General features: G+C 37.8%; 1 protein-coding gene across 3 annotated transcripts in view; it reads left to right on the top strand.

Annotated features, from left to right (window-relative positions):
• The window catches only part of STK26 (serine/threonine kinase 26), a 52,663-nt gene that overhangs the window by 12,203 nt on the left and 13,857 nt on the right, over positions 1–26,603 (top strand). For all 3 annotated transcript variants that reach the window (XM_031944615.1, XM_031944614.1, XM_031944617.1), the window contains one exon: positions 26,159–26,389. In XM_031944615.1, the coding sequence (XP_031800475.1) occupies positions 26,159–26,389 (231 nt within the window). The remainder of the gene's footprint in view (positions 1–26,158; positions 26,390–26,603) is intronic.

The raw sequence follows: 26,603 nt of genomic DNA on the forward strand, positions 1-26,603 counted from the left end.
GTTTTTCCACTAGCTTGGCGATGGGTTTTCATTGCGTTTATTCTCCCATTTCCTTCTCTGGCCATCGGTACCTGGGGAAGGGAGGGGGGGTGGTCAGGGGTATACAATGTGACTATAGAACAGTTTTTCTCTACGCTCAACTGACTCATGATCAGTTCTCAGATGGATTATACTTTGGCCTCAACACAATACTTAACCAAATGAGCCAAAGCCTCTGGGCTAAAAGAAGTAAATGTTATTAATCTGTTTCACCATTCTTATTGAAGTTAAGTTTTCTGTAGTTTGCTACCAATGGTAAATAATGATATAAACTTATCTTTTTTTAACTTTTCCTTTTTTAAAAAAAATTAGGATCTAGGAGATTTTTCTAGCTGTTCAAATAAGAAAGTAAAGAAGGAGGGAAGATCATAACAGCATTACATTTTTAAATCAGCATTTTAGAGTAAAAAGTATTTCTATTAGGGAAGGAAAGTGAATAGGCAGTGTTAATCGTCAAATGTAATCACATTTGCCTCTTCATTGTAACAAATGAGTGTCTTCACCCCACAATTAGCATCTTGGGCACTTTGTCAGCAGTAAGAATAATAGTATTAATCAAGGCTGTAAAATTATTAGATTACAGCATATGGAATAATTAGGTTCTAGATAATTTAGGCTCCTTGGTGATTTAGGAGGGTCATAAAGCTACAGGAACAACCTTCTCCCTCTCCCCCTGCAAAAAATAAATAAATAAAAAGGGTACAAAAAAAACTGCCACAGTGCAGTACTTGGAGTTTGTTGACTATATCTTTCTTTGCCTGTCATCATTTAGTTATGAAGCCCTGTCCATTTTTTTGCTCCTACAAAATGTCTCACATGTGTCACTTCTGCCACCCACTCCTAGTTCTAGACCCTCATCATCTCACATCTGCCTTCCAATAAGTAGGTTTCCTTGGCTAGTACAATTCATCCTGTACCTTGTCAAATTAATCTTCTCTTAAATATTGATTTCATCTTATCAGTCTCCTCGAAAGCCTTCACTGACTCCCTGTTTCCTACAATTTCAAAACCTAATTCTTCTGCCTGATTTTCAGTGCTGAAAATTCAAAGAAGTTGAGAGAAAGCAATGAGAGTTTAGTATGGATTCAGAAAGGCTTCCTGGAGAAAGTGGAACTTTGATGAGCCTTCAAGGAAGAATTATTGGGGAAGGTGATAGAGGTGAGGGTAGTTAAATTACCAGACTTGATGGGGGGTAAGGAGACCTTTTCAGAGCATTACATAGATGATTCTTTGGCTACGTTATTGTTAGGTAGGAAGTTTCTTCTTAGGTGTTGATTCTAGAGCTGGGGGGGAACCGAAAAGTGATAGGGTATGGATCAGCTCAGGTTCTCGATCTCATTATCTTGAAGTGTAGCAAACCGCCCAAAGCATTTTAATTACTCTGTGAATGAATGACAGCTTAGTTTCAGTGCCAGTAATCTACAGTGGTAATGAATGCACTTTATAGTTTGCTTCTGGCCTAAGCTGAATGGGCTTCTTTGGGTTTATAGCCCCTTTCACCACAGTTAGGTATACTAGTAGCCAGAAATCATTTTTTGTTTTGTTTTGTTTTTTAAAGTGAACCTTCATTAAATCTTTTTCCAAGTGTACAGTCTTGTATTCGCATGAAACCTCTTAAGTACAATCTAACATTTTGGGGAAGAAAGGCTTCCCCCCTCCCCACTCGGTTTCTTTCATTATGGTCCACATCAGTGATTTTGTTCACATGTGGAACTCTCAATATGGAAATTGGTAAAGAGACTATGCCTATGGTCTCACAACCAGTTTGTGTTTGAATCAAGTTTTGAAGCCGGGTCTTTCTGACTCCTAGACTGACTTTTCATCTACTGTGTCTTCTTGATTCTGGATTTTATTAAGACTATTTAAAATGTTATTAAAATAAAGTTCTCTCTGCAAATAGCTCAGTATCTGCACATTATTAAATATTCAAGTACAAGTACTGTTAAAATTAAGTTCTGTATTTAATTATCTTGTGTAAATTATCATCTGTAGAATACCTTTGCTTTTTCAGTATGAATTGAGGGGGAAATAGAGAGGTACTTATGAATGCTTTTATTTTATAGGCATCTTCCTTCACACAGAATTCCCGATATTGCTCTAGATGCATCAACAATGCAGATTTTCTGAGTGACATGGAAATACTTTTCTTAGGATTATGATGGTATTTGCTTTTTTTTTAAATAAAAGGTTCTGACTCTTAGTTAAAAGTGATTATTTATACCTGACTTATTAGCAACCCTTATTTTTGATTAAATACCTGATTTGTCATTTGGGGTGCTTTAGCGAAGGGAGCAGGTTTTAGCTCCAAGCCTTAGGGTAGGAAAAAGTGAATCTCCTGGCTGAATCTGAATAGGGGGAGGCTGTCCTACTAAATTCTGGTGGGATTCAGAGTATTAAGAGTGAATGGTATTGAAATATATGGAAATATTGATATGGAGGGAGGAGGTATACTAGCAGGTACACAGATGCAGCCTTACAATTCCCCTGGAAAGTGGAAATAAAAGAACATTTTAGGTCTGTTGCTTAGCAAGGAAATATGATATTCATGGAGCAGGGAGAGAAAATGAGAAAAGGACCAGAACACTCAAAGAAGAAAAAAAAATTGTTATTATGGGAAGGATGTACAGTGATAGCTAAAATTCAGGATTCTACTTCCTAATTAATACAGCATGCTTGGTCACTTTAGGCCTGAGACTTCTTGTGGTTGGTTATACATTTAAATCTCAATTGTCCCTTTGGTTAATCTTGCTTTCGATTTCTTTGTGACCTTAGACCTCCTGATTTTTTTTTAAGCTTTATATAAAGATTGGGAAGTTTACAGCTGCATTTAGTTAGGTCTTCACTGAGTGTGTGTTTAGGGAGGAGAGCAAAGCTTTAAAAGATAAACTTGATACTGTGAAGTTAGAAACTGATTGAATTCTCAATATGGCAGTCTTAGTTTGTGTTTTGTCTTAAAGGCTGTTATTAACATCAAGTGAATGTTCAGTAACATCAAACTTCACTGATATTTCTTTCGATAAATTACTAGAGCAGTTGTATACAAGACAGACACCCAAAGAAAAAACAGACAGCCCCCCCCCTTTTTTGAGAAATAGGTATGGTCATCCAGATTTAAAAGCAAAAATGGATCAACACTGTCAGAATTAGTGTGTAGCTTTTGAAAATTCCTTCTGTCTAATTTTCAAGGAAAAAACTAAGAAGCACCTTCATACTTGCCCCCAGTTTTTTTTCAGTTTTGACATTGTAAGTTAGTCTAAAGATGGTGTTATGGTCATATCTAAAAAAAAAACTGTTTGTCCTGTGATATTCAGGTTGACAAAAACAAAGGTCCCAATTATGCATTGAAAATGAATGGTATATATTTCTACCATGTTTAATATATATTGGACTACTTGGCATCTAGGAGAAGAGGTAGGGGAAGGAGGGGGGATTGGAACATGAGGTTTTGCAAGGGCTAACGTTGAAGAATTGTCCATGCATATGTTTTGAAAAATAAAAAGCTTTAATAAAGTAAATAAATTAAAGAAAAGAAAATGAATGTTATAGAAGTTTTTACATGTACAGTTTATATAACTTTAGAAATGAAGTTTTTAAAGGGAAATTATTCTGTTACTCTCCTCTTTCCTTTCCCTCCTTCCCTGCCCTAGATACCCTCCTAAAGACTAAAAGCTATCTCCCATTCCATAGCACATTGTGTTTAAATCTTGATATCTGAGGTCTGAGACAGTACAGATAAGATGTAGTAATGTGGCTGGTAATTTTTTCTGTCAGAATTCTCGTATTATCAAGTCTTTTCACCCTGTATTACTATAATAAAAGATCCTGGATTCAAATCATATTTCAGATACTTACTAACTGGTGATCCTGGCATGTCACTTGACTTCTCTGGGCCTCGGTTTCCTTATCTGGCCTCTAAGATCCCTTTCAGCTTTGACTTATGATTCTATTAAGATGATCATCGTCACTGAGAGATGAGATTTGGGGTGAGGGCAGAAGGTCCTGAACTACTCATTTGCTGTGTTGCACTTTGAAGAACATGTGTTGTATTTAGGTGACTCTCCTGGTCGTATATTTGTGATTCATGTTCTTGGCATCTAAGTAGCATCTAATGGTCATGTGACCAGTTTCATCTCACCTTTGATTTATGCAAGAATCCATGTAGAATGGTGGCAATGGGAGATAGCTTGGTTCAGGGCAAAGAGTGTTCCATTTGGAGTCAGAGGAGCTGGGTTCAAATCCAAGCTCTCTCAGCACTGTGACTTTGAGAGCATTCAACATGTCTGATTCTCGGTTTTCTCATCTTGCAATATGAAAGGTTAGACCACATGCCAGATAGCTCCCAGCCTTTCTGTTTGATCTCTCTTGGTGATAGAAAGGAAGGTGGACAAAATGGAAACTTGCTTTGGTTTCCACATTTCTCAATCTTTGCTTCCCAGCTGCTTTCTGTATGAGCCCAGTTAGCTGCCTTGACCTGACCAGCTCCTGACCATTTGTGAGAAACCTCATCTTGGGTTTCCTCCAGAAAAGTCACAAACATAGAACCACATAAACTAGGCAGTGCTTTGGCATCTCTCATTTATTTCAAGTCGTGGGCCTGTTATTGAGAGGAAGGTGATTCATTTTTTTTCTCACATTAAGCATTTTATGGAACTTAAGATCAAATAATGAATCACTTCCTTTCATTTGAGAATTCTGTCCGATGTTGACGTATCTAACTGCAAAATAAGCTCGGTTTCCTACTTTTCATTTAGAAAGCTGGTTTGGAGGGGAATTTGAGTTTTTTAAAATGCTTACTCTTACAGCCCTCTGGAAGGGAGAGGAAAATAATGGGTCCATATTCCAGATATCAAGAGAGGTGGCTTGAGGTGTCACAGTGGCTGTAGAGGCAGCATAGAGGGATCAGAGTCCCCTCTCTTAACACTTTACTGGCTGAGCGACTCCGGGCAAGTCACTTCACCCTTTGATTTCCTAGGCAGTTTGTCTAAGACTGTAGCACTGCAGAGAAGGTGCCTGCCTGCATTCATTGGCGGAAGGAGTTTCCTCATTGGGGAGGTCCTTACCCTAGGTCTGAAGAGCCCCCAAACTGGGGCAGGTTGAGAGGAACAGCCACAGAGAGCTCCCTATTCTGTACCAGTATTTAGAACTGCACAGAAATCAAAATGTGCAGAAATTTCCGTTTTATAAGTATTATAAAATAATAACTTTAATAAATGGGCTAGACACTGGGTGTGGTCGGAGGGGATGGAAGATGCATCATGTAGATTAGATCTGCTGTCTGCTCCCCTGAAGCTTACTTTCGTGGGAAGGGAGAGGCATATGATGTACACAGATAACTGGAAGAGAGGCACAAAACAAAGTGCTGTGAGCCCATGAAGGAAGAGCCCATTACTGAATGGAAGGGCAGTCTAGGAAGGTGGCATTTTCAGTGGCCTTTAAATGTTGGGTAGAAATTTGACAAGCAGAGAATGGGGGGAGGGGAAGGCATTTTAGGTCTAGAGAACAGGGTGACCAAAGGCCAGAGGCAGGAGTGCACAGGGTATGTTGAGGGGATGACAAATAAGTAATTCAGTTTGCTTTGAGCATAGACTATTAGAGAGAGAAAATAGTGGGAGATAAGGCCCATTGGCACCAGATGATGGGATTTCTCAAATGGCAGGCAAAGGAATTTGGGTGTTATCTGGGATTTGGGGGAGCAGCTACTCAATATTTTTGAAAAGAAAACTGATATGACAGGGTCTCTGAACAAGAACAAGAACGGTTTGTCCAGTAGGGGTGGAAAGGGTGTCATGGCGACATGGGAAAGGATGGAGGTGGTAGTCCAGGTGGGGCATTGCTAGGGGGCGTCAGTGGCAAGAGAGGGACTGAGAACTGATGCGCTCTTTCCGTTGTGGCTCACTTCCCAAGGTAACTTCAAGATTTTCAGCATGAGAGACTGACAGAAAAGTAATGAAGGCCATAGGAGGAGCAGGTTTGGGAGAAGAGATGAAGCGAGTTCAGTTCTGGACTTGACCAGTGCAATACCCACACATGCTCACCTGTGGGCAGTCAGGCTCGGCATTGCCAAAGAAGGGAAGGATTCCATGGCCTTTGTGGTTGCCTAGACTGTGTGCAGGCCTGACCTGTTCTTTTGACTTGTTGGTTAGAAGCCTGCCCAAGGGGCAGGACAAAATATGGAAAACGGGCTGTAAGCATCAGGGATTTTTGTTTTCCTCACAATCCCCAACTATATATAATAATAATAGCTAGTGTAAGACACTGGACCAAATCACTTTGCAAGGGTTATCCCATTTGACCCTGACAACAACTCTAGGAGGTAGGTACTATTATTATTACTATTCCCATTTTACATTTGGAGAAACTGAAGCAGGCAGAAGTTGTGACTTTCCCAGAGTCAACACAGCCAGTGAGGCTGAATTCCAACCCAGGTCTTCCTGTTCCCAGGCCCAGCACTCTAGCTGCCTACTGAATTGAAAGCAATGCAACTTGTTCCTGCTTAGAACTTTTTGAAAAATTACCTGAAAGAATATTTTCAATTATTCCTTTTTTCTTCAAATATAGAGTTCTTTCAAGTCTAAAAATCAGAATGAAAAGATTATTAAGACCAGTACATAGTTTTGTCCTAGTTGAACAATTTTAATGCAAAACTCTACTGTACTAAAATAATTGCTATGATAAATGTGGAAATATGTTTAGAAGAATTGCCTGTGTTTAATGTGTATTGGATTACTTGCAGGCTAGGGGAGGGGAAGAGATGATGGGAAGGGAGGGAGAAAAATTGGGAACATGAGTTTTTGCAAAGGTGAATGATAAAGTATCTTTGCATGTATTTTGAAAGTAAAGACCTATTATTATAAATAAAATAATTGCTAAAGAAAATATTTAATATTTGATGAATTTGATATTTAAAAATTTGATATTTTAAAATAAAATTTAAAGATTTGATATTGAAAAATAGGAATGACAAAGTAATTGGGTATAAAAGCAGGCTTTGAGGGGTCTTGACCTGTGAATTCATCACTCAGAGGAATCCAGATATAATTTAACAGATTAGCTGAAACTGAATACTGTGAAACTGTGTGTCACAGACAGGATTTGAACACTCACTGTAAGGCTTGGAAAGGTACTCTTTATTCTCAATAATATTGCCGAAAGTGAAACTACTGTCTCGTGTATAGAGAAAATATAGTTCCATGACTTTCATGTTTTGCCTCTGAGAACAGAAACATCCCACTGGGGGCGGCAGGTCTTTGAAACTGCTTTCTAAGTGGGTGTGGCAAAAGAAAGAGGCCCCCTTGTGAGCTGATAAATGTTATTATCTAAAAGGAAGTGTGTGACTATTTAAAAAGTAACATGTAGTCTTAATGTACTTATAACTCAGTATACACACCATTTAAGAACTCTGGGTTTACTTAGAATTTGGAAAATAGCATTTAAGAGAGAAAAATGAAGGTAAATGCAAATATTCCATAAAAGCAAGCACTCTGGGCTCTTACCCCTTCAGAGACTCCAGCTACCATTTAGGGCCTTGTTTCTCCAGAAAATGTGTTCTGAGTTACAAAAGAACTTTTAGAATAAAACTTGTTTCCTAAAGTGGACCCTGCCTATATTTTTAAACAGTAACCCACTTGTGTTAGCTTAGGAGAATCGTTTTTCCCTCTTTCATCATAACTCTCTGGTAGCGCTCCCTATCATTCATTGTTGAGTTAAAAAGATCTCCCACGTAAACATCTGATCCGCAAATGGCTTGTACATCTAAACAAATGATTGTATTTGACTTCTTTGCTCCTCTACCTGCTTATCCTCACAGTCCTAATCCCCCCAACTGCTTGTCTTGGGAAGTAAAATCAAATACAATAAAGACAAAAGTAATCAACCTTTTACATCATCATCATTACTGTTATCCATTAGAATTGTACATTAAGGTTTGCCAAGAATCTTCTCAGAAGTCCTCTTTAGAATCTCAAAAAACAAGTCTACTTCACTGTCTCTCTTTTTCTAAACTTTCTGTGACATATAATTTGTTTAAAACTTACTTCATTCTCTTTTAGGTCAGCTTCAAGATTAGTAGCCATAATTTTTAAAAGTCTTCTATTCAGATTAATTTTGTTTTGTCAAGTTGATTATTTCATTAGTGCTGTTTTGCATAGCAAGTATGTAGCATTTTAGCAATGCTGTAGTTTAGTCACAGCATTTCTTTTGACTCGGTTTACTCAACTGTAGAATGAGAGAATTAGACTAGATTATATCTAAAGTCCTTTCAAACTCTTGAAGAACTTAAAACACCTAAAGGAACCCATATATAAAACTTAGGCCCTTTCTCTTAGGCTCCTGTCTTCAGTTTTTACTTGTAACATAGACATTTGGTTTTAATATTTAAAAATTTCCTAGTCTGTCATTTAAAGTATATTCAAGATAGGTTTTTTTTCCCCTTCTACTCTGAAAAACAGCATTAAATACTTACTAGCATAAGCCTGAGTTCCGAGGTAAAGAAGTGTATTTTGAGCAATACATTTGACAAAAATCTTGGGCATGAGACATCATTTTTCTTATTTTCAGGGTAGGATTCTGTTTCTGGATTCTCCTTTCTGGTGGTCATTTCAACTCAGAGCTGCCAACCTTATTTTTTCTATTCCTTGCCTCGAGGAATCAAGTCTCCTTTCTTCTTTCTCTAGAATCTGGCAAAATCGTTGTCTAGGCCTGTGTGTATGCCCCACAGATTGAATTGTGGCACCTAATACTCTTATAGCTGCCCATTTTCTGCTATTCTGTCACTCCTTTTTCCTTCTTCTAGTCTTTTCTGTTATCCTCTCTCTCAAACCTGATTTCAATCTTAGGTATTACCATAAACAAATAAACAAGTATCTTCTTTTTTATTAAAATTTTTTCTTTAAGTGATGTTATAAGCAAATCAGAAGAACATAGGATAGTTTACCTCTCAGATCTGTGGAGAAGGAAGGAATTTGTGTCCAAAGAAGAAATGGACCTCATAATAGAACACTAGATAATTTTAATTATGTTAAGTTAAAAAGTTTATGTACAAACAAAACTAATGCAGACAAGGTCAGAAGGGAAGCAATAAATTGGGAAATCATTTTTACATTTAAGGGTTCTGATAAAGGCCTTATTTCTAAAATATATGGAGAATTGACTCAAATTGATAAGAATTCAAGCCATTCTCCAGTTGGTAAATGGTCAAAGGATATGAACAGACAGTTTTCAGATTTCTAATCATATGAGAAGGTTCTCTAAATCACTGTTGATCAGAGAAATGCAAATTAATACAACTCTGAGATACCACTACACACCTCTCAGATTGGCTAAGATGACAGGAAAAGACAGGCACGAATGTTGGAAGGAATGTGGGAGAACTGGGACACTGATACATTGTTGGTGAAACTGTGAACGGATCCAGACATTCCGGAGAACAATTTGAAACTATGTTCAAAAAGTTATCAAACTGTGCAGACCCTTTGACCCAGTAATGTTTCTATTGGGCCTATATCCCTAAGAGATCTTAAAGGAAGGAAAGGGATCCATGTGTGCAAAAATGTTTGTGGCAAGAAACTGGAAACTGAGTGGATGCCCCTCAGTTGGAGAATGGCCAAATAAGTGAATGTTATGGAATATTATTGTTCCATAAGAAGCGACCAGCAGGATGATTTTATTTATTTATTTATTTTTATTTTATTATTATAGCTTTTTATTTACTAAACATATGCATGGTAATTTTTCAACAGTGACCCTTGCAAAACCTTCTGTTCCCACTTTTCCCCTCCTTCCCCCACCCCCTCTCCTAGGTGGCAGGCAATCCACTATATGTTAAATATGCTAAAGTGTATGTTAAATCCAATGTATGTATACATATTTATATAGTTATCTTGTTGTTGCACAAGAAAAATCGGATCTAGAAAGAAAGAAAAAAACCTGAGAAGGAAAACAAAAATGCAAGCAAACAATAACAGAGAGAGTGGAAATGCTATGTTGTGGTCCACACTCGTTTCCCAGATTTCTCTCTCGGGGTGCAGCTGATTCTCTTCTTTACTGAACAATTGGAACTGGTTTGAATCATCTCATTGTTGAAGAGGGCCACAATCATCAGAGTTGATCATTGTATAATCTTGTTGTTGCTGTGTATGATCATCTCCTGGTTCTGCTGATTTCACTTAGCATCAGTTCATGTCAGTCTCTCCATTCCTCTCTGAAATCATGAAAATCCCAGCAGAATGATTTTAGAGAGGCCTGGAAATCATTATACACGGCAGCATCAATATTATATGATGATAAATTCTGATGAATGTGACTCTTTCCAACAAGGAGATGATTGGTGCCAGTTCCAATGATCTTGTGATGAAGAGAACCATCTACACCCAGAGAGGACTGTGGGAACTGAATGTGTATCACAACATAACATTCTCACTCTTTTTGTTGTTCACTTGCATTTTGTTTTCTTACTCATTTACTTTCTTTTTTTATCTGATTTTTTTTGGCAGCAAGAGAATTGTGTAAATATGTTTCTACATATTGGATTTAATATATATATTTTAACATGTTTAACATATACTGGATTGCTTGCCATCTAGGGGAGGGGGTGGAGGGAAGGAGAAAATCTGAAACACAAGGCTATGCAAGGGTCAGTGTTGTCAAATTATCTTTGCATATGTTTTGAAAATAAAAAAGTTTTGTAAAAAATTTTGTTTAGCTTTTTATTTTCAAAATATATGCATAGATAATTTTCAACATTCACCCTTGCAAAACCTTGTGTTGCAAATTCTTCAAGTATCTTCTTTTATAAAGATTAGATGTGATACCCTGGGTGTAAGACTACAGAGACACATGTTGGGGTAAAGAACCTGTTGTTATCATAGGGTCATAGGCAGAGAACCAGAGGTTCTTAATGTTTTTGTGCATCATGGGCACTTTTGGCAAACCTATAGATGGACTCCTTATCAGAATCATGTTTTTAAATTCATAAAGTCTGTGTGATTACAAAGGAAACAGTGCGCTCTCTCTCTCTCTCTCTCTCTCTCTCTCTCTCTCCTGCTACGCACACACATATAGATGCACACATGTACATAAAGATGTTATTTGCTCCCCTATCCAAGTTTATGCCCCCACCATGAAATCTACCCACAGAATCTCAGTTGGAAATGCCTGATATAGAGGCTATGAGGAATATTAGTATAGAATCCTCATTAGTTATGGCTGTTGATTTTTTTAAAACCTTGGTTTAATATCAAAATTATTTAGAGCAAGAATTTCTAATTTTTCTTTCCCAAATCCTGTCTTTTATCTTTAATGTCCAAGTTGTTTGTGTTGTAAGGTACTTTAACTTAGAATTAAAGCTATGCTTGCCTACAGTAAGTAATGCTGCCAGGTAGTAGGCTCTTTGTTTTATAACCGCTTCTGGCTCTTCTGAGCCATATTTGGCCTTTATTATTATTTGTCCAAAGAGAAACCAGTGAAACTCTATCCTTTGGACTTCCGGCCTGCAGTTCCTTCCTGAACAAGTGTTTCTTGAGGATTAGGGTACTGAAAGCTACTGTCCCCATATTACATCTATAACAAATTTGCTTGGAGTTTTAAGAATCAGAAAAAGAGACTAAATAGGTAAGAAGGCAGAAACCCCATCTCAGGTTGGACTTGGGTTTCAGCCTTACTGTGGTCCACATTTAAACATGGCCTAGCAGAAGGGTATTAATTTATCTCTGTGGTCCTTCCACTTCTGTGCCATTACTCAGGGCTTAGGGTTGCTTCATGGGGCTCTAACCTCTAAGCTGTACAAAAGGCATCGTTCTCCCATACCACAGATAGGGAGAGGCATGTGGGCCCAGATAAAGCCCCTATCCTCCATGAGACTTAGCTGCTCACAATTCCCTTCTCTGGCAGAAACATCTAAAGGAGAGTAACTCAGTTCAATTCCTTTTTATCTAGTCCTTCGGGCTAATCTTATTAGGTTTCACTCAAGCCACAGTTCTAAATCCTTCCACTAATATTTTTTTTTCCATCCCAAAAAGCTCAGCCTCCTTATATTAACAAGCTTTTGGGGAGAAAGGCAGAACAGCTCATATGAGAGGAAATCTTTGGGGAGATAAATAAGTATTGGGTTAAAAGAAACCACTAGAAATAATATTTTAGTTCTGAAAAAATCCTATTGCCATGTTATAATGTCCAAAGGTATCTTTTAAAAATGAATTGTCATGGGATTTTTAGGTGCTATTGTCATGTTTAAGTAATGCTCTTTAAACCCAAAGAGCTAAGGGGAGGCCACTGTGGTGAAGTGGTGGACTACAGGTACAGAGTGAGGCATATACTATCAGTTTGTTTTATTTTGCTTAACTTGGCCTTTTTGGTAACAAAATGTGAGGAGAGGGAGGTGGATGCTGTTGGGTAATAACAGCATTTTTATTTAAAAAAAACAAAACAAAACACTTTTCCAAAAAGAAGCAGCAGCAGCAGCAGCAAAGGAATATAAAAGGATAAATGGGCATTTCTAATGTGAACAGAGGTATTTTTTAAGAATCAGTACTAACCTCCAGTTTTATTGAATCTTTTAATAAATAGTGTGGAGAAGGAAAAATACCTTATAATCTCTTAAGTTTGTATAGAATCATTCAATAAACATTTATTGAGTGCTTAAATAACACTAAATTCTTCTGAATATTTAAAAAAATCATGAAGTTACAGGATAGTAAGATGTTGTGAAGGTTACTGATAAAATGCCAAATACCAATTTGGGACATATAAAAGAAAATGGAATATCATTTGATGCAAAGAACACTGGAGCTGGAGTCAAGAGTTGGATTTGAATCCCACTTTTGCTACTTCCTCCCCTGTATGAACTGGAACAAATTATATGACATGCAAGCTTTGGTTTCTCTATGGTTGCATCTGCCTCCAAAATCTTACAAGAATTCAGAAATGAAAGAGATTGCAGTGGCCACTTAGTCCAACCTGGATTCTAAAAGGAACCGTCACTAAAAGATGTCCCAGAAATGCTCTGCCTCCCCATGAGGAGGAGTCTGCTGTACTCCAGGGCAGCCCTTGGTGTTGGGAAGCCTTTTCTGGTAACCAGCCCAAATTTGCCCTTTTCAACTTTGTCCACTGTTACCTTGGTTTTGCCTTCTGGGGACAGAGACCAATCTCTTCTATGTGTTGGCTTTTAATATCTTTGAAGAAAATTATCCTATTATCCCCCTTCTAGTCAGTCTTTTCTAGGCTAAATATTCCATGTTCTTACTATATTGTTCCCCATATGACAAGAACTCAGGCACCATCCTACTTGCCCTTCTAGAAACAGCTGTTCTTCCAGAACCGTGGTGCCCAGAATCGAACAAGATAGACTAGGGCAGAGTACAAGGAAATGTCAAATCAAATCACCAATTATTTGTTACCAGGTGCTGGGCGGTGCTCTGTTAAATGTTGGGGATTCAAAGAAAGAGAGAAACATGGCCCCTACTCTCAACGAGCTTGAATTCTGAGTGGGGGGAAACAATATGAAAATAATTATGTACATATGAGATACAATTATAAATAGAAGGTAGTCTTTAGAAGGAAAGATATAGGAGACAGGGACAATAGCCTTCTGCAGTAGGTGGTAGGTTTTGAGCTGAACCCAAAGAAACCAGGAGGTATAGGTAAGGAGAGAGAACATTCCAGGCATGGTGGGGTACAACCAATGCAGCGGCCCAGACTCAGCAATATGGAACTAGGTTTGTAGAGTGATTGACTGGGAATAGGGAATAAAATGTAAGAAAAGGAAGATGGGAAGGGGTCACATTGTTAAGAGCTTTAAAAGTCGAAGAGAATTTGAGATTTTATCTTAGAAGTAATAGAGAGCCACTGGAGTTTTTTAGTGGGAGAAAGGAAAGGATTAAAATGGTTGCACTTTTAAAAAGTCCCTTTGGCAGCTGAGTGAATTGGGGAGAGGATTGAGGCAGGGAGTCTAATTAGACCAGATGAGAGGTAATGAGGACCCATAAAAAAGAAGGGGAAAAATACAAGAGAGGATAGAAATGACATTATTTGACAATATATGTAAGGTGAATGTGAAAGAAAATGGGGAGTGACCCTGAGGTTGTGAGGGTAACTAGGAGGATGATGGGGCCCTGGCAGAATGGTTAAGGTCTGGGGGGGGGGAGAAAGGTAATGTATTCTATTTTAAACATGCGGAGTTTGAGATTCCTAGAGAACACCCAACCCTCAAGATGTTGGAGATGTGGGATAGTACCTCAGGACAGAGATTAGAGCTGGATATTAAAAGATCTTTGAATCACTTGTACGGAAATGATTCTTATGAACTGATGAGCTCACCAAGGAACATAGCTGGAAGCTCCTTAACCCTAGGTTATGTGACCTGATATAGTTACAAAGTTGTTTTTTAAAATATTTTGCATAGAATTGGTTTCCAATGTATTTTATTTTATGCATTTGAAAACATTCTTCTGAGAAGTTCAAGGGCTTCACTAGATTTTCATAAAGGTCGATGTCACAATAAAGTTTAAGAACTTGGCATAGAGGAAGAAGGGAGGAGAACTGGGCCCCAGCTTCTATCTAAGAATAGAGTGGTCACACACACAAGTGGAGAACAAGGAGACTTGTCACATAAACCTAGAGAAGAATATCCTGGAGAAGAGGTGATTGACAGTTGCAGAGAATACAGAGAAATCAAGGTGGATGATGATTGAGAATCTTGCCATCATTATTGACTTTTGGAGAAGCAGTTTCAGTTGGATGCCTCCTTTTTTCCAGAAGCTATAACTTGCCTTAATGCAGCCTAAATCACTTTGTTTCAGTTTGGTTTTTTGGGGGGGAGGGGGGATAGGGTACAGTGTTGACTCAAGGAGCTTCCAGTCTTGTAAACCCCCACCACCCCTCAGTTCTTCCATTGTTGACTTGCTTCCTAACCACACCTTTCACCATCTTGTACTTGTAAAGTTGATTTTTTTTCCATCTCAAATGCAAGACTTTCTATTCAATTTCATCTTAATTTGATTCAGTCCAGTGTGCTAGCCTGTCAAGATCTTTTTGGATCCTGACTGTCTTATAGGGTGTTAGCTATCCCTTTCAGCTTTCTGTCATCTGGAAATTTGATAAGCATCTCATCTATGCCTTTATGCATGACATTGTTAAGAGATCTTAAGCCTGTGGAAATTATCTCAGAAAACAGAATAGACTAATAATAATCTATTCAAAAAAGAGCTTGACAAACTTTAATGATGGATTTATAGTGCCACGTCAGAGAGAATATCGGGCTGGATGGCTGATGGATGTGACATAGTATGCCAGTTTTGTTCTTGATGGTAGAATAGGGATCAAGCCAAAGCTCAACTTTTGCATGGTTCAAACAAGCAATTGATTGCTTTCCTTGGAGAAGGACTGTCGGAGGGACTATCACAGGAGCATTTCATGTATAGCATTATTTTATAGAATTTAAACCTATTTTGTAGGTCACTACTGCTTTTCTATCAGGAAATCTATGTTAATGGCTTCTCCGTCAGTGCAGAAGGCAACCTTTGCATCCTGTGAGGTTCTCGTGCATGTTTTCCCAGAGACCGTCTACTTAAAATATGATGTTCCTCAGAAGAGGCCTGTATGTTCTCCCCATCTCAAAACTTAGACTTCATCCTTGCTTTGTCTTGCCCAGATCCAGGCTTTTACCTCACTTAGAGGCCATCTCCACATCATGCAACTGAGAATATATATACATCCCTCTACTTTTTTAGAACCCCTTTATGTATTGTTTTCTGCCATCAGAGTGTAATCCCCTTGAGGGGGCCGGCTTTATTCTTTATATTTACATTCTTCTTGATTATTATAGTGCTTGGCACTAGTAGTAAGCATGTAATAAAGCCATCACAGTATAATGGCTTTACACTAAAGGAAGGTTGTTGAAAATAGGAAAAAAAAAAACTCATCTGTACAAAAGTATACATAATAGCATTAGTTGAAGAAAGAAAAGTTAGAAACAAACTAACCACCTCATACTTGGGGAACTGCTGAATGAATGATATGTGGATGTAATACAATGTTTTGTATCTTAAGGAATGATAATTAAGAATTCAGAAAAGCTTTTGCATGAAGTGATACATAATGAAGAGAGAGCCGAAAGGCCAAATACAAAATGATTACGGTAACATAAATTCACACGACCCCAAATGGCAGATCAAATTTAAAGTGACATGGACTACTAGTTGCTGCTATCACAATTTAGTGTTGCTTAATTGTTTTCCTGGGAATGTGCTTTGTGGGGGCCAGTGATGTGCTAGTTGGAATATGTCTACTGTATCAAGACACTATTTTTAAAAAGGCTTTTGTGCTGGGAAGTGTCTGGATCAATGAAAGTACTGCAAGTCGAGAGTAGTACGTTTTCCTAAATGCAGTCTGGACCACTCTCCTATTTAATTCTGGGCCAAACTCATTCATCTTCAGTGTTTGTTCCAGTGACCATATAACCTCACATCATAATCTGGACAACAAGCATTTTTTATCCATTTAGCTTTTCCTATGTGTTCTCTTTAAGTGGGGTACAGTGAAAAGAGTTCTGGTTTGGCATTAGATAGAGACCCTGAGTTTGAATCCCAAGCCTGCTATCTACTGCCTGTGGGACCTTGAGCAGACCACTTAGCATCTTGGGGCCTCAGTTTCAGCTTTAAAATGAGGGAATTGACCTAGATGACTTCAGGCTTTTCCAGCATTAAATCTATAATTGTATGAGTACTTGTGGCTCTTATTGAAGGCATATATTATTGGGGTTTGATGCACTTAGTACAATATCAGCTATGAGAACATCTCACCATCTGCATTGTAACCTTACACAGAACATATTTCATAACAGTGACAAATGCCTCTGGATAACATATCTTCTGTTCTCTCTTTGGCTTGGCAATAAGAATTAGAGTCATTAAGCAGTTATCTGTGCAGTTCCAGTTATCATCCAATTTTATAGGATCTTAACATATGTATAAGTCCCAAGTCTTTGGAGGAAAGCCTTTGTGGCTCTATTCAAGTAGTTTTTTTTTTTAAATCAACAAGCTCAACAGGATTTTCTATTCTCTATATTTTTGGTCAACTGGGTGATGGGAAAGACAAGGCACATTACAGAAAATTGCTTGCAGTAGCCTGCCTGATTGTTCTTTTCATCAGGGGTAAAGATATTATGAGGATGAAAAAGTAGCCTACTATCTTTTTAGTATTGTTGAGTTAGGTTATTGACATTCTCTTGCTCACGTTTTATGGTTAATAATCCCCCTCCCCACTCTGAGATACCTTGTAAAATGATCCTGCAGTGCTTTCAGGATTGTCACTTTCAGCATTAATTTTTTTAAAAATACAATTGATGTAGAACAGCCATTCTTCCTGCTTTCATCTTCCTAAGTATCATTTCAGTTTCCTCATATCAGAGCCTGGAATGTTAGGGTACAAATCTGTGATCACACTTACTGACAATGAAAATAGGCCAACAGATTTGTTTCATTTTCTATTTGTTAGCCTCCTGCCAGTTGTGTGTGTGTGTGTATATATATATATATATATATATATATATATATATATATATATATTTTATTTAATAGCCTTTTATTTACAGGATATATGCATGGGTAACTTTACAGCATTAACAATTGCCAAACCTCTTGTTCCAATTTTTCACCTCTTACCCCCACCCTCCCCTAGATGGCAGGATGACCAGTAGATGTTAAATATATTAAAATATAAATTAGATACACAATAAGTATACATGACCAAAATGTTATTTTGCTGTACAAAAAGAATCAGACTCTGAAATATTGTACAATTAGCTTTTGAAGGAAATCAAAAATGCCAGTTGTATATATAAGGACCCTTGGGATGAATTCATTCAGTTGGGTCTCATGCCAAATTTCTTTGTATTTGTTTTCACTTCTACTGTTTTTCACTATTTTATAAGGTGATATTGCTCGTGGTCTTTTACCTTCCTTTATATTTTATAAATTATTAAAATTCTAAATTTGTTGCCCTTGTCTGTCATCTGTCTCTGCTTATCAGATAACATTTGTTGGTAACTTGGTTTCAGGAATCTTTGGTCTCATGTTTTACATTGGTTAGAATTTTACAGGAAATGGTGCTAATCAAAGCAATACCTTTGCTTTTTTTTCATTTCCTATTTTTCAGTACAGCTGGTTTGAATAGGTTAGGTTGAAGCTGCTAAAATTGTTCACAGTGTCTTCTCATCTTTACATTTCTGACTTGATGATGTTTGACCTTTGCTCTAACTAGGCAATGATCTGACTGCTTGCATACAGACAGCTGATTTCTGATATGGTTCTCGTATCAGTGACCAATTTCCTGTATGTTTATATAAATTCGATTTTTTTTTCTTTTTAGTGTTGTTCAGCACTCACAATGTCCAAGTGCCTTTCAGCACTCTTCTGGATGAAAATATTTAGTGATAAAGGCTTTGAGGCTTCTGAATAGTCTACAAGTCTTGGGCTTCTTTTTGTTTGCAAACTTACATTTTTACCATCTGCTTTCTAAAAGGGGATGGGGCAGAGAGAAGAAAAAACATAAATGGCCAAGATGAAGGGAAATATTACTACTAAGAATCGTTACTGAATTGCTAGATCTTTTGTCAATCAGCAGATGGGAATCACAAAGAGGTTTGTGTACTTCTTAGATGTGTGTGGCACCTTTTATGAAATTGACCATGTCATGGAGACATTAAAGGGCCACGAATGCAGAAAAGTAGAAATACTGAACACTCTTTGCTGATCAAAAAAACCAAAAATTATATTCAATAAAAGACTTTTGAAGAAAGAATTGTAGACTATACGTCCAAATAATTATTAGATCAAAGAACAAATCATAGAAACAACAACATTTCATCAAAGAAAATGCTGACAGTGAGAGAACATAGCAAACCTTATGGGATACAGCTAAAGCAGTCTTTAGGGGAAATTTGTAATCTCTAAACACTTTCATCAACAAAAGAGAGAATAATTCAGTACATGAGACATGCAGTTAAACTAGAAAAACAACAAATCAGACTCCTTCCAGCTAATACCAAAGTAGAAATTCTGAAAATCAAAGAAGAGATTAACAAAATTAAAGGCAAAAAAGAATAGTATGAGATAATTTTATTGAAAGTTTTGTTAAAATCTGAACAGATTACACTCAGTAGTCCCCTCTTCTGCTCATTTTAGTAAGCCTTTCAAAAGAAGGAAATAAGGTAAGTCTGGCATAACTTGTTCCTGATGAAACTATACTGATTCTTTGTTAATAACTGCTTTCCTTTCTAGATGCTTGCCAATCATCTTTTTAATGATCTGTTCCTGAATTTTCTCAGGAACTGAAATCAAGGTCTATATTTTTAGACGCTTTTCATCACTTTAGAAAATAGGAACATCTGCCCTTTTCCAGTCTTGTAGTCACTGCTCTTGTTCACCCCGATCTTTTTGTCACCTTGTGTTGATGGATTGGGGCTATTTACTTCCAAAATTAATTTTCCCTTTATGTTCTTCATATGAAACTTCATAAAGTTTCTTAGTTTACTTTTGGAACTGTCGCTAGTGCCCATGTGAATCTTCAGAAGTGCCTAGTTGTCATTCGCTTTATAAGTTGTAGGGAGTTTTCTGTTTTGTCCCAGGAAGAAAGCAGATCTCTCTTATTATCACATTGTCATATAGTTGCCTCTGTACCCCTGAGTAGGGAGCAACCAACTATTATTCCTTTTTTCATCTGCATCTTACTAGGCCGTGATTTTTCACCTGCCAGCTATTGTGTTTCTACTATATCATTTTGGGACAAAAAGCAGCTTTTTCTCAAACCATTCAGCTTTCTCCTCTTCAGGAAGAGTCTCCTATCTTGTTTCAAGATCTCATTGTGCAGGTGTACTTTGTCTTCCCGCTCTCCTCTTTGTTACATTCTTCTGTTCTCCATCATACTGACAAGGATGAAGTCATCCCTATTCAACTTCAGATCTGTTTTTTCCTTGAAGTGTTCCTTTAGAAGCCTTTCCTTCTTCCAAACAACCCAGAGTGTAGAGAGGCATTCTTTGGATCCATTTGCCTTCTGGTCCAAAAATATAAGATAGCCTACACTTAAAATGTAAGTAATAGTCACACAGATATCACACATGACACAAATAACTACCCAGTTTTGCCCACTTGTTGAGAATTTTAGCCTTTTTTTTTTTTTTGAAACTATTTGTGGTTATTTATTCCTCAATCCTAAGGACCTAGATTAAAACTTTTTATAGCCAACCATACTCAAATTTTGCTTTGTCTAAACAAGAACTCCAGTCAAATTCTTCCCCTTTACCCTTGAACCAGTCTCCTTTCTGTGTCACCAATTTGGTCCCCTTCACCACTGTTAATTTGCGTAACCTTTACATTTTCTTACTTAGCTTGCTTTTTTTGGCCAACTATCTTTTCCTTATTCTTAACCAAATTCTTTAAGTACTATTCCCTGTTCTTACTTGATACTCTCCTTAATTCTTTTATTTCCTCCTTGTCTTTGATCTTACATCTCTTCCTACCTGGAAATCAGATCTAGCCCAGTATCTGGGCCTGGAGATTCTTCTTCAAAATTTCTCCTTCCCAAATTCAGCATCTGACATCCTTCACTAAATCAACCTCTTCCGAAGCACCTGAACTACTTTATGCTCTTTTTCTGGTTCAGATGATTCTGCTATCTCCCACAGATGCTGGAAGTAAAAAATTTTAATGGAAGATAATACCTATTAAAATGTACCTTGCCATTAGATCTATGTCTGTTGGAAGCTAATCAAAGCCTGCCCAGAAGTTCTCAAAGCTGATTCTTACTTCAATACCTTCTCTCTTCCCTCTGTATTCCCAATCAGTAGGGAAGCACAGGGATGGACAGAAATGGGCATTCCCTTTTCTATTATAGTCAGGGACTCTACTGCCTGTGTTTCCCTTTTTTTAATACCCAACTCTGTCCTTGACTTTAAATAAAGTGCAGCAATTTTTCTTTCTCTCATTGATCTTAAGGCTTTGGGGGAAATGGAAAGTTAGTATCTTCTCCTGAAAAGCTCAGAGACCTCTGTTTTGGTGGACAAGTTTCAGTTATTACATTGAGCCATGCTTATTCCCATTGCCTTTCAAAATTAAAAACAATGTAAAGTAAAACAAAAATCCTTGAACTCTTGCAAAACAACATTCTCTTATAGCAGTAGAAGCACTTACTGGTGGAATCAGGGTAGCATACTAAAGGCAGATTTGGAGGTGGTTTCTGTTTGGATTACATTATAATTTATAATGATATGACCTCTTCACAAATATAAAGGTTGACTCTCAATTGCCTAGTTTCATTTCAAATTGAAGAGCAGAGCATCTTACCCTTGGGTAACAAACTTGCTAACAAACTGTTAATGCATCTGCTAATTTCTAATTATGTTGGTACATGTGCTAGCATATGTTTAGGTGGGTTAGTTGGGAGGTCAAAAGTTGAATACATTTTGCTTGTTATACAAGTAAGTCAGTTGTAGCTGAGTTTAGCCTGCTACTGATCTTGCCTAGATAAGACAGAATGACTGATATTTGGGTAGAAAGTAGGACTTTTTAAAAATAACATTACTTGTTGAAATAAAATACGATTGCTGTATACTCTCCAGTGTTATATGGAAGTAGCTTACCTGTGTTGCATGTTTCCTTGTAATGGTGTCTGCTATAATGAGTGGTATATTCTGTTTCGAGACTATTAACAGGTGTTGACTTCATTACAATTTGTTCCCCCACCCCCCTGAATTCCTTTTTTGGTGTATTTTATTAGCCTGACACATGTTGCTCAATCTCACATCACACTTATAAAGGAATTTGTGCAGCATTAAAAGCGTGTCTTTGCTGCTGTGAAGGTTTTGTCTCTATTCAGGCAAACTGCCAAAAATTAAGAGGAGCTCATCTTTGCTGGTGGCAGCAGTCTCAGAACCAATGAAATATTCCTGTCAGTTGTAAGCTAATTATCTCCCATTCTGGAAAGCAAAAGTGAGTGAAGGTATACCATGTCCTTTCTGATGGTACTTAGCTTGACCACAGAAATGCCTGAAATGCTCATTTTAATGGCCACTGTCCCATTTGCTTACTTGTTCTCATCCTTACTGCTTACTTTTTAAACTGCTAGAATAAAATACAGATTCACTACTGATATAAAAGAAACCTTCTGTTCCATTCCTCAAAAGAAAAAGGGAAATCTGAATACTTTTTTCAAAAGAATTGTCATTCGTACAAGGTTAAAGTTTTTGTGAATAAAATTTATTGATCTTGATCTCTTAAGTTTAACCCAGCTCTCTGAATATTTGCATAGGACAAATGAAAGCAACTCTGAGGTATTCACTACAAACCTCTCAGATTGGCTGACAGGAAAAGATAATGAAAAATGTCGGAGGGGATGTGGGAAAACTGGGACACTAATACATTGTTGGTGAAGTTGTGAAATGTTCCAACCATTCTAAAGAACAATATGGAACTATACCCAAAGGGCTATCAAACTGATAGCCTTTAAACAAGCAATGTCTCTACTGAGACATAGCCCAAAGAGATCATAAAAAAGGGGAAAGAACTCACATGTTCAAAAATGTTTGTGGCAGCCCTTTTTGTAGTGGCAAGAAACTGGAATCTGAGTGGATGCCCATCAGAAAATGGCTGAATAAATTGTGGTACACGAATGTTATGAATTATTGTTCTATAAGAAACAGCAGGATGATTTCGGAGAGGCCTGGAGAGACTTAAATAACTGATGCTGAGTGAAGTAAGAGAACCAAGAGAACATTGTACACAACAGCAAGATTATACAGTGATCAATTCCAATGGACGTGGCTCTTTTTAACAGTGAGGGGATTCAGGCCCATTCCAATAGACTAATGATGGAGAGAGCCATCTGCATCCAGAGAGAGAAAGAGAAGACTGTAGGGAACTGAGTATGGACCACAACATAGCATTTTCACTCTTTTTGTTGTTGTTTCCTTGCATTTTCTTTCCCATTTTTCCCCTTTTTTATTTGATTTTTCTTGTGCAACAAGATAATTGTGGAAATGTGTCTAGAAGAATTGGACATGTTTAACATAAGAAAACCAGTATTAATTACTTGGATTAAGTAACTAAACTGGGTTCATTTAGAAAACAATTTTGTTGTTTTTCTGACCTTGACACAAACCAAGAAACATTAAAACCTCCATATACAAAGAAGAGAAAGACATATATGTGCTTGTGCTTTTTAATCAGCTCAAATCATTTGCTTAAAAGTTAATTTGAATTAATATGTAGGACATGTTTGAAGGATGTGCTAATAAGCATTCATTAGCAACCTATGGAGAAGTCTGTGGCAATCAAGAAACATTTAATAAGCACCTGCTATGTGCCAGATAGTATGCTATGCTAGAGATGCAAAGAAAAAAAGGAAGGGGAAATAATATGTATATTTATACAAATATACAAAATAAACACACGTCAATTTGGGGGAAGATGACATAAGCAGTTGGGGCTCAGGAAACATATGTGGAAGGTAGTATTTGAGAGCTGAATCTTGAAGGAACAAATGGATTCTTTGAGGTGAAGATGAGAAGGGAATCTCTTCCAGGGATGGCAGTAAGATGAAGTATTATATGTGAAGAATGGTAGGAAGGCCATTTTAGTTAAACTGAGTGAAGTTGTGTATGATGAGACCGGACAGGCAAGTTGAAGCCAATTTGTGAAGAGCTTTTCTTTAGAGGCCAAACAGTTGACCGTAGTAGGCAGCCAGTATAGTTTATTGAGTAGGAGAGTGACAGCGCTTAAGGAAAATCACTTTGGTAGCTGTGGAGAGGGTAGATTGTGGATAGCCACTTGAAACCAATTAGAAGGCTTTTGCAGTAGTCCAGGTGAGAGTTGAGATGGCCTTGAGCTAAGGTGGTGTGGGGTAAGGTAGAGAAAATGGGGATAGATACGAGAGGTTGTGGAGATAACATAGCCCCATTTGGCAGTGGATCGGCGGTGTGGAGCCGGGGAGAATGAGAAGTTGAGGCTAATACTGCTGAGGCTCACAAACTTGGGTGACTAAAAGGATGGTGGTGCCATCTATGGTAATGGGGAGTTTTTTTGTGCTTTGTTTTTGTTTTTCTAAATGGAAGATTTGAAGAGAGAATTGTTTACTAATTTTGAGATGTCTGTGGCACATCCATTAAGAAATGTTCAGTTGTTTTTCTTGAGCTGTATATTTGTGGAAATATGTATAGAACTGCACATGTTTAACATACCACTTGCGGCCCGGGGGAAGAAATTAGCATTTTGTAGGGGTGAATGTTGAAAATGACCCATGTGTATATTTTGAAAATAAAAAACTATAATTTAAAAAAAGAAATGTTCAGTTGGCAGTTAGTAATGCAGAGTGGGAGCTCCAGAAAGAAACTAAGGCTACATCTCGACATCTGGGAATTATTTGTTAAGAGGTGATACCTGAACCCATGGGAGCTGAGGGGCTTGCTGAGACAATATGGAGAAAGGAGAGAAGATCTCAAGTTGGCATGATAGAAATGATAAATTAGCAAAGGAGACTTGATGATTCGTCATAAATAGGAGGTGATCTAGGAGAGAAGTGTCACACAGATTCACAGAAGACAGTGTCAGAGTGCTAAGAGGTCAAGATAGTGAAATTGACTAAAGATCCTCCAGGCTGGCAATTCAGAGCAGTTTTCCTTATTTCGGAGAGAGCAGTTTCATTGAATGATGAGTTTAGGAACCAGATTGCAAAGGACTGAGAAGTAAGTCAGAGGAGAGGAAATGGAGGCAGTAAGTATAGTGCCTCCTATACTTCTAGTATACCTAGTACCAGCCTGGAAGCAACTAGTACCTAGTAGTAGTACTACTACTAGTAGTTTTGATGTGAAAGAGAGGAGATGTTACCGTCCGACAGCTTGAAGGGATATTTAGTGAAGGTATTTTAAGGATCCACTCAGGAGACTTGCCCATGATTGTAGGCAGCAGGAAAGGCACCATTAGAAAGGGATAAATTTGAAGATTAGTCAGAGAGGATGATTGAAAGGACAATCTCTGTCAGAAGATAGGAGGGTATTGGGATCAAGGACACATGGAAAAGGACTGTTAGCCTGGCTAAGGAGGAGCGCTGCCTTATGATTGGGAACTAAAGTAAAGGAGGAGAGAGTGATGTGAGAATGATGCAAAGGACTTTTGAGATGAAGAGAGTGTGAAAAAGGAGCTTATGGTAAATAGCTTCTTGCGGTTATTAAAAAGTCTGAGGGGAGGACCTGATATTGGAGTATGAAGCAGGTGGTCTGGGGGACAGCCTTTGGGAAGAACAGAATATAAAGTCAGTTTGGGAAGATTACAGAGATTATCTTGTTGTAGTGAAGGCTGAGTTGAGATCATAAATTTGTAGTGGATCCAGTCATCTTGCTTGCATGACTTCCTCTGGTTCCTTCAAGCCCACAAGTCAGAGGAGAGGAGATGGTGTGGTGGGAGTAATTCAGGTTTCAAGTAGTAATAGGATAAAAGAATTAAAGGAGAGAGGATGATGGCTGGTGATTCAGTTAAAATGCCAATGCATTCTTGGCTGGGGGAACTGCCCCTAGCCGGTGCAGTATGCTTAGGCCACACACTGGCTGTGATTAGATAAGTTTGTCCAATGCTAAGGGCCAGGAAACCAGTCAAAGGTCAAAAAAACTGGATGATCCAGAGCAATAGAAAAACTGAATGCAGAGTCAGTACTCTCTACAACTGTTTTCTATTTATTTTTCTCAATTTTTGAACCATTTTCTAAAATCCCAGTTGGGTCCCCAACTGCGATATACATCAGACCTGGCTAATATTTGAAAGCAATCTCAAGTAAATACTATCTGTGACAGCCTACTAAGGTGGAAAGTTCAGGCCAGGGATAATGAGTATGTGATGCTTGAGGCCCAGCCTGGCTGTTGGAGAGAGCCCTAATCAGAAGGTTGGCCAAAGGGTGATTTTTTTTTTTTTTTAACTGCAGTGGTTCATGAAGAGTCTACTAAGATTTCTACTTAGAAATAGGAAGTACTTTGTATCTGTGGAGGATTGGATCCACGTTGACAAAATCATGGATATTTGAAGGAGTGAAGGAATTTATCTCTTCTCTTCCCTTTCTTACTCATTTTTTTTTTCTTTTTCCTTAGAATCAGAGAACTGATCCCGAAGAGTTGTTCACCAAATTGGAGCGCATTGGGAAAGGCTCCTTTGGAGAAGTTTTTAAAGGAATTGATAACCGGACCCAGCAAGTGGTTGCTATAAAAATCATAGACCTTGAAGAAGCAGAAGATGAAATAGAAGACATTCAGCAAGAAATAACTGTTTTAAGTCAATGTGACAGTTCGTATGTAACAAAATACTATGGATCATATTTAAAGGTAATGTTTTTATGTAAGTCATAAGGTATTTTCATTATAGTTCTTTTTATAAAAGGCAATGCTTTAAATCAAAGTTTGGCAGCTGTGGGCTCCATCAAGTACAGTTAGTGATGCCAAACAGCCTGTTCTTGGATTTAACAGCTGTATCCTGACTCTAGCTTGGGGCTCGGTTTCTGCATCTAAACTTTGGATTCCCATGGGACTGAAAATGAAA

Source organism: Sarcophilus harrisii, chromosome X (genome assembly GCF_902635505.1).
Source record: "Sarcophilus harrisii chromosome X, mSarHar1.11, whole genome shotgun sequence".
NCBI classification, from domain to species: Eukaryota; Metazoa; Chordata; class Mammalia; order Dasyuromorphia; family Dasyuridae; genus Sarcophilus; species Sarcophilus harrisii.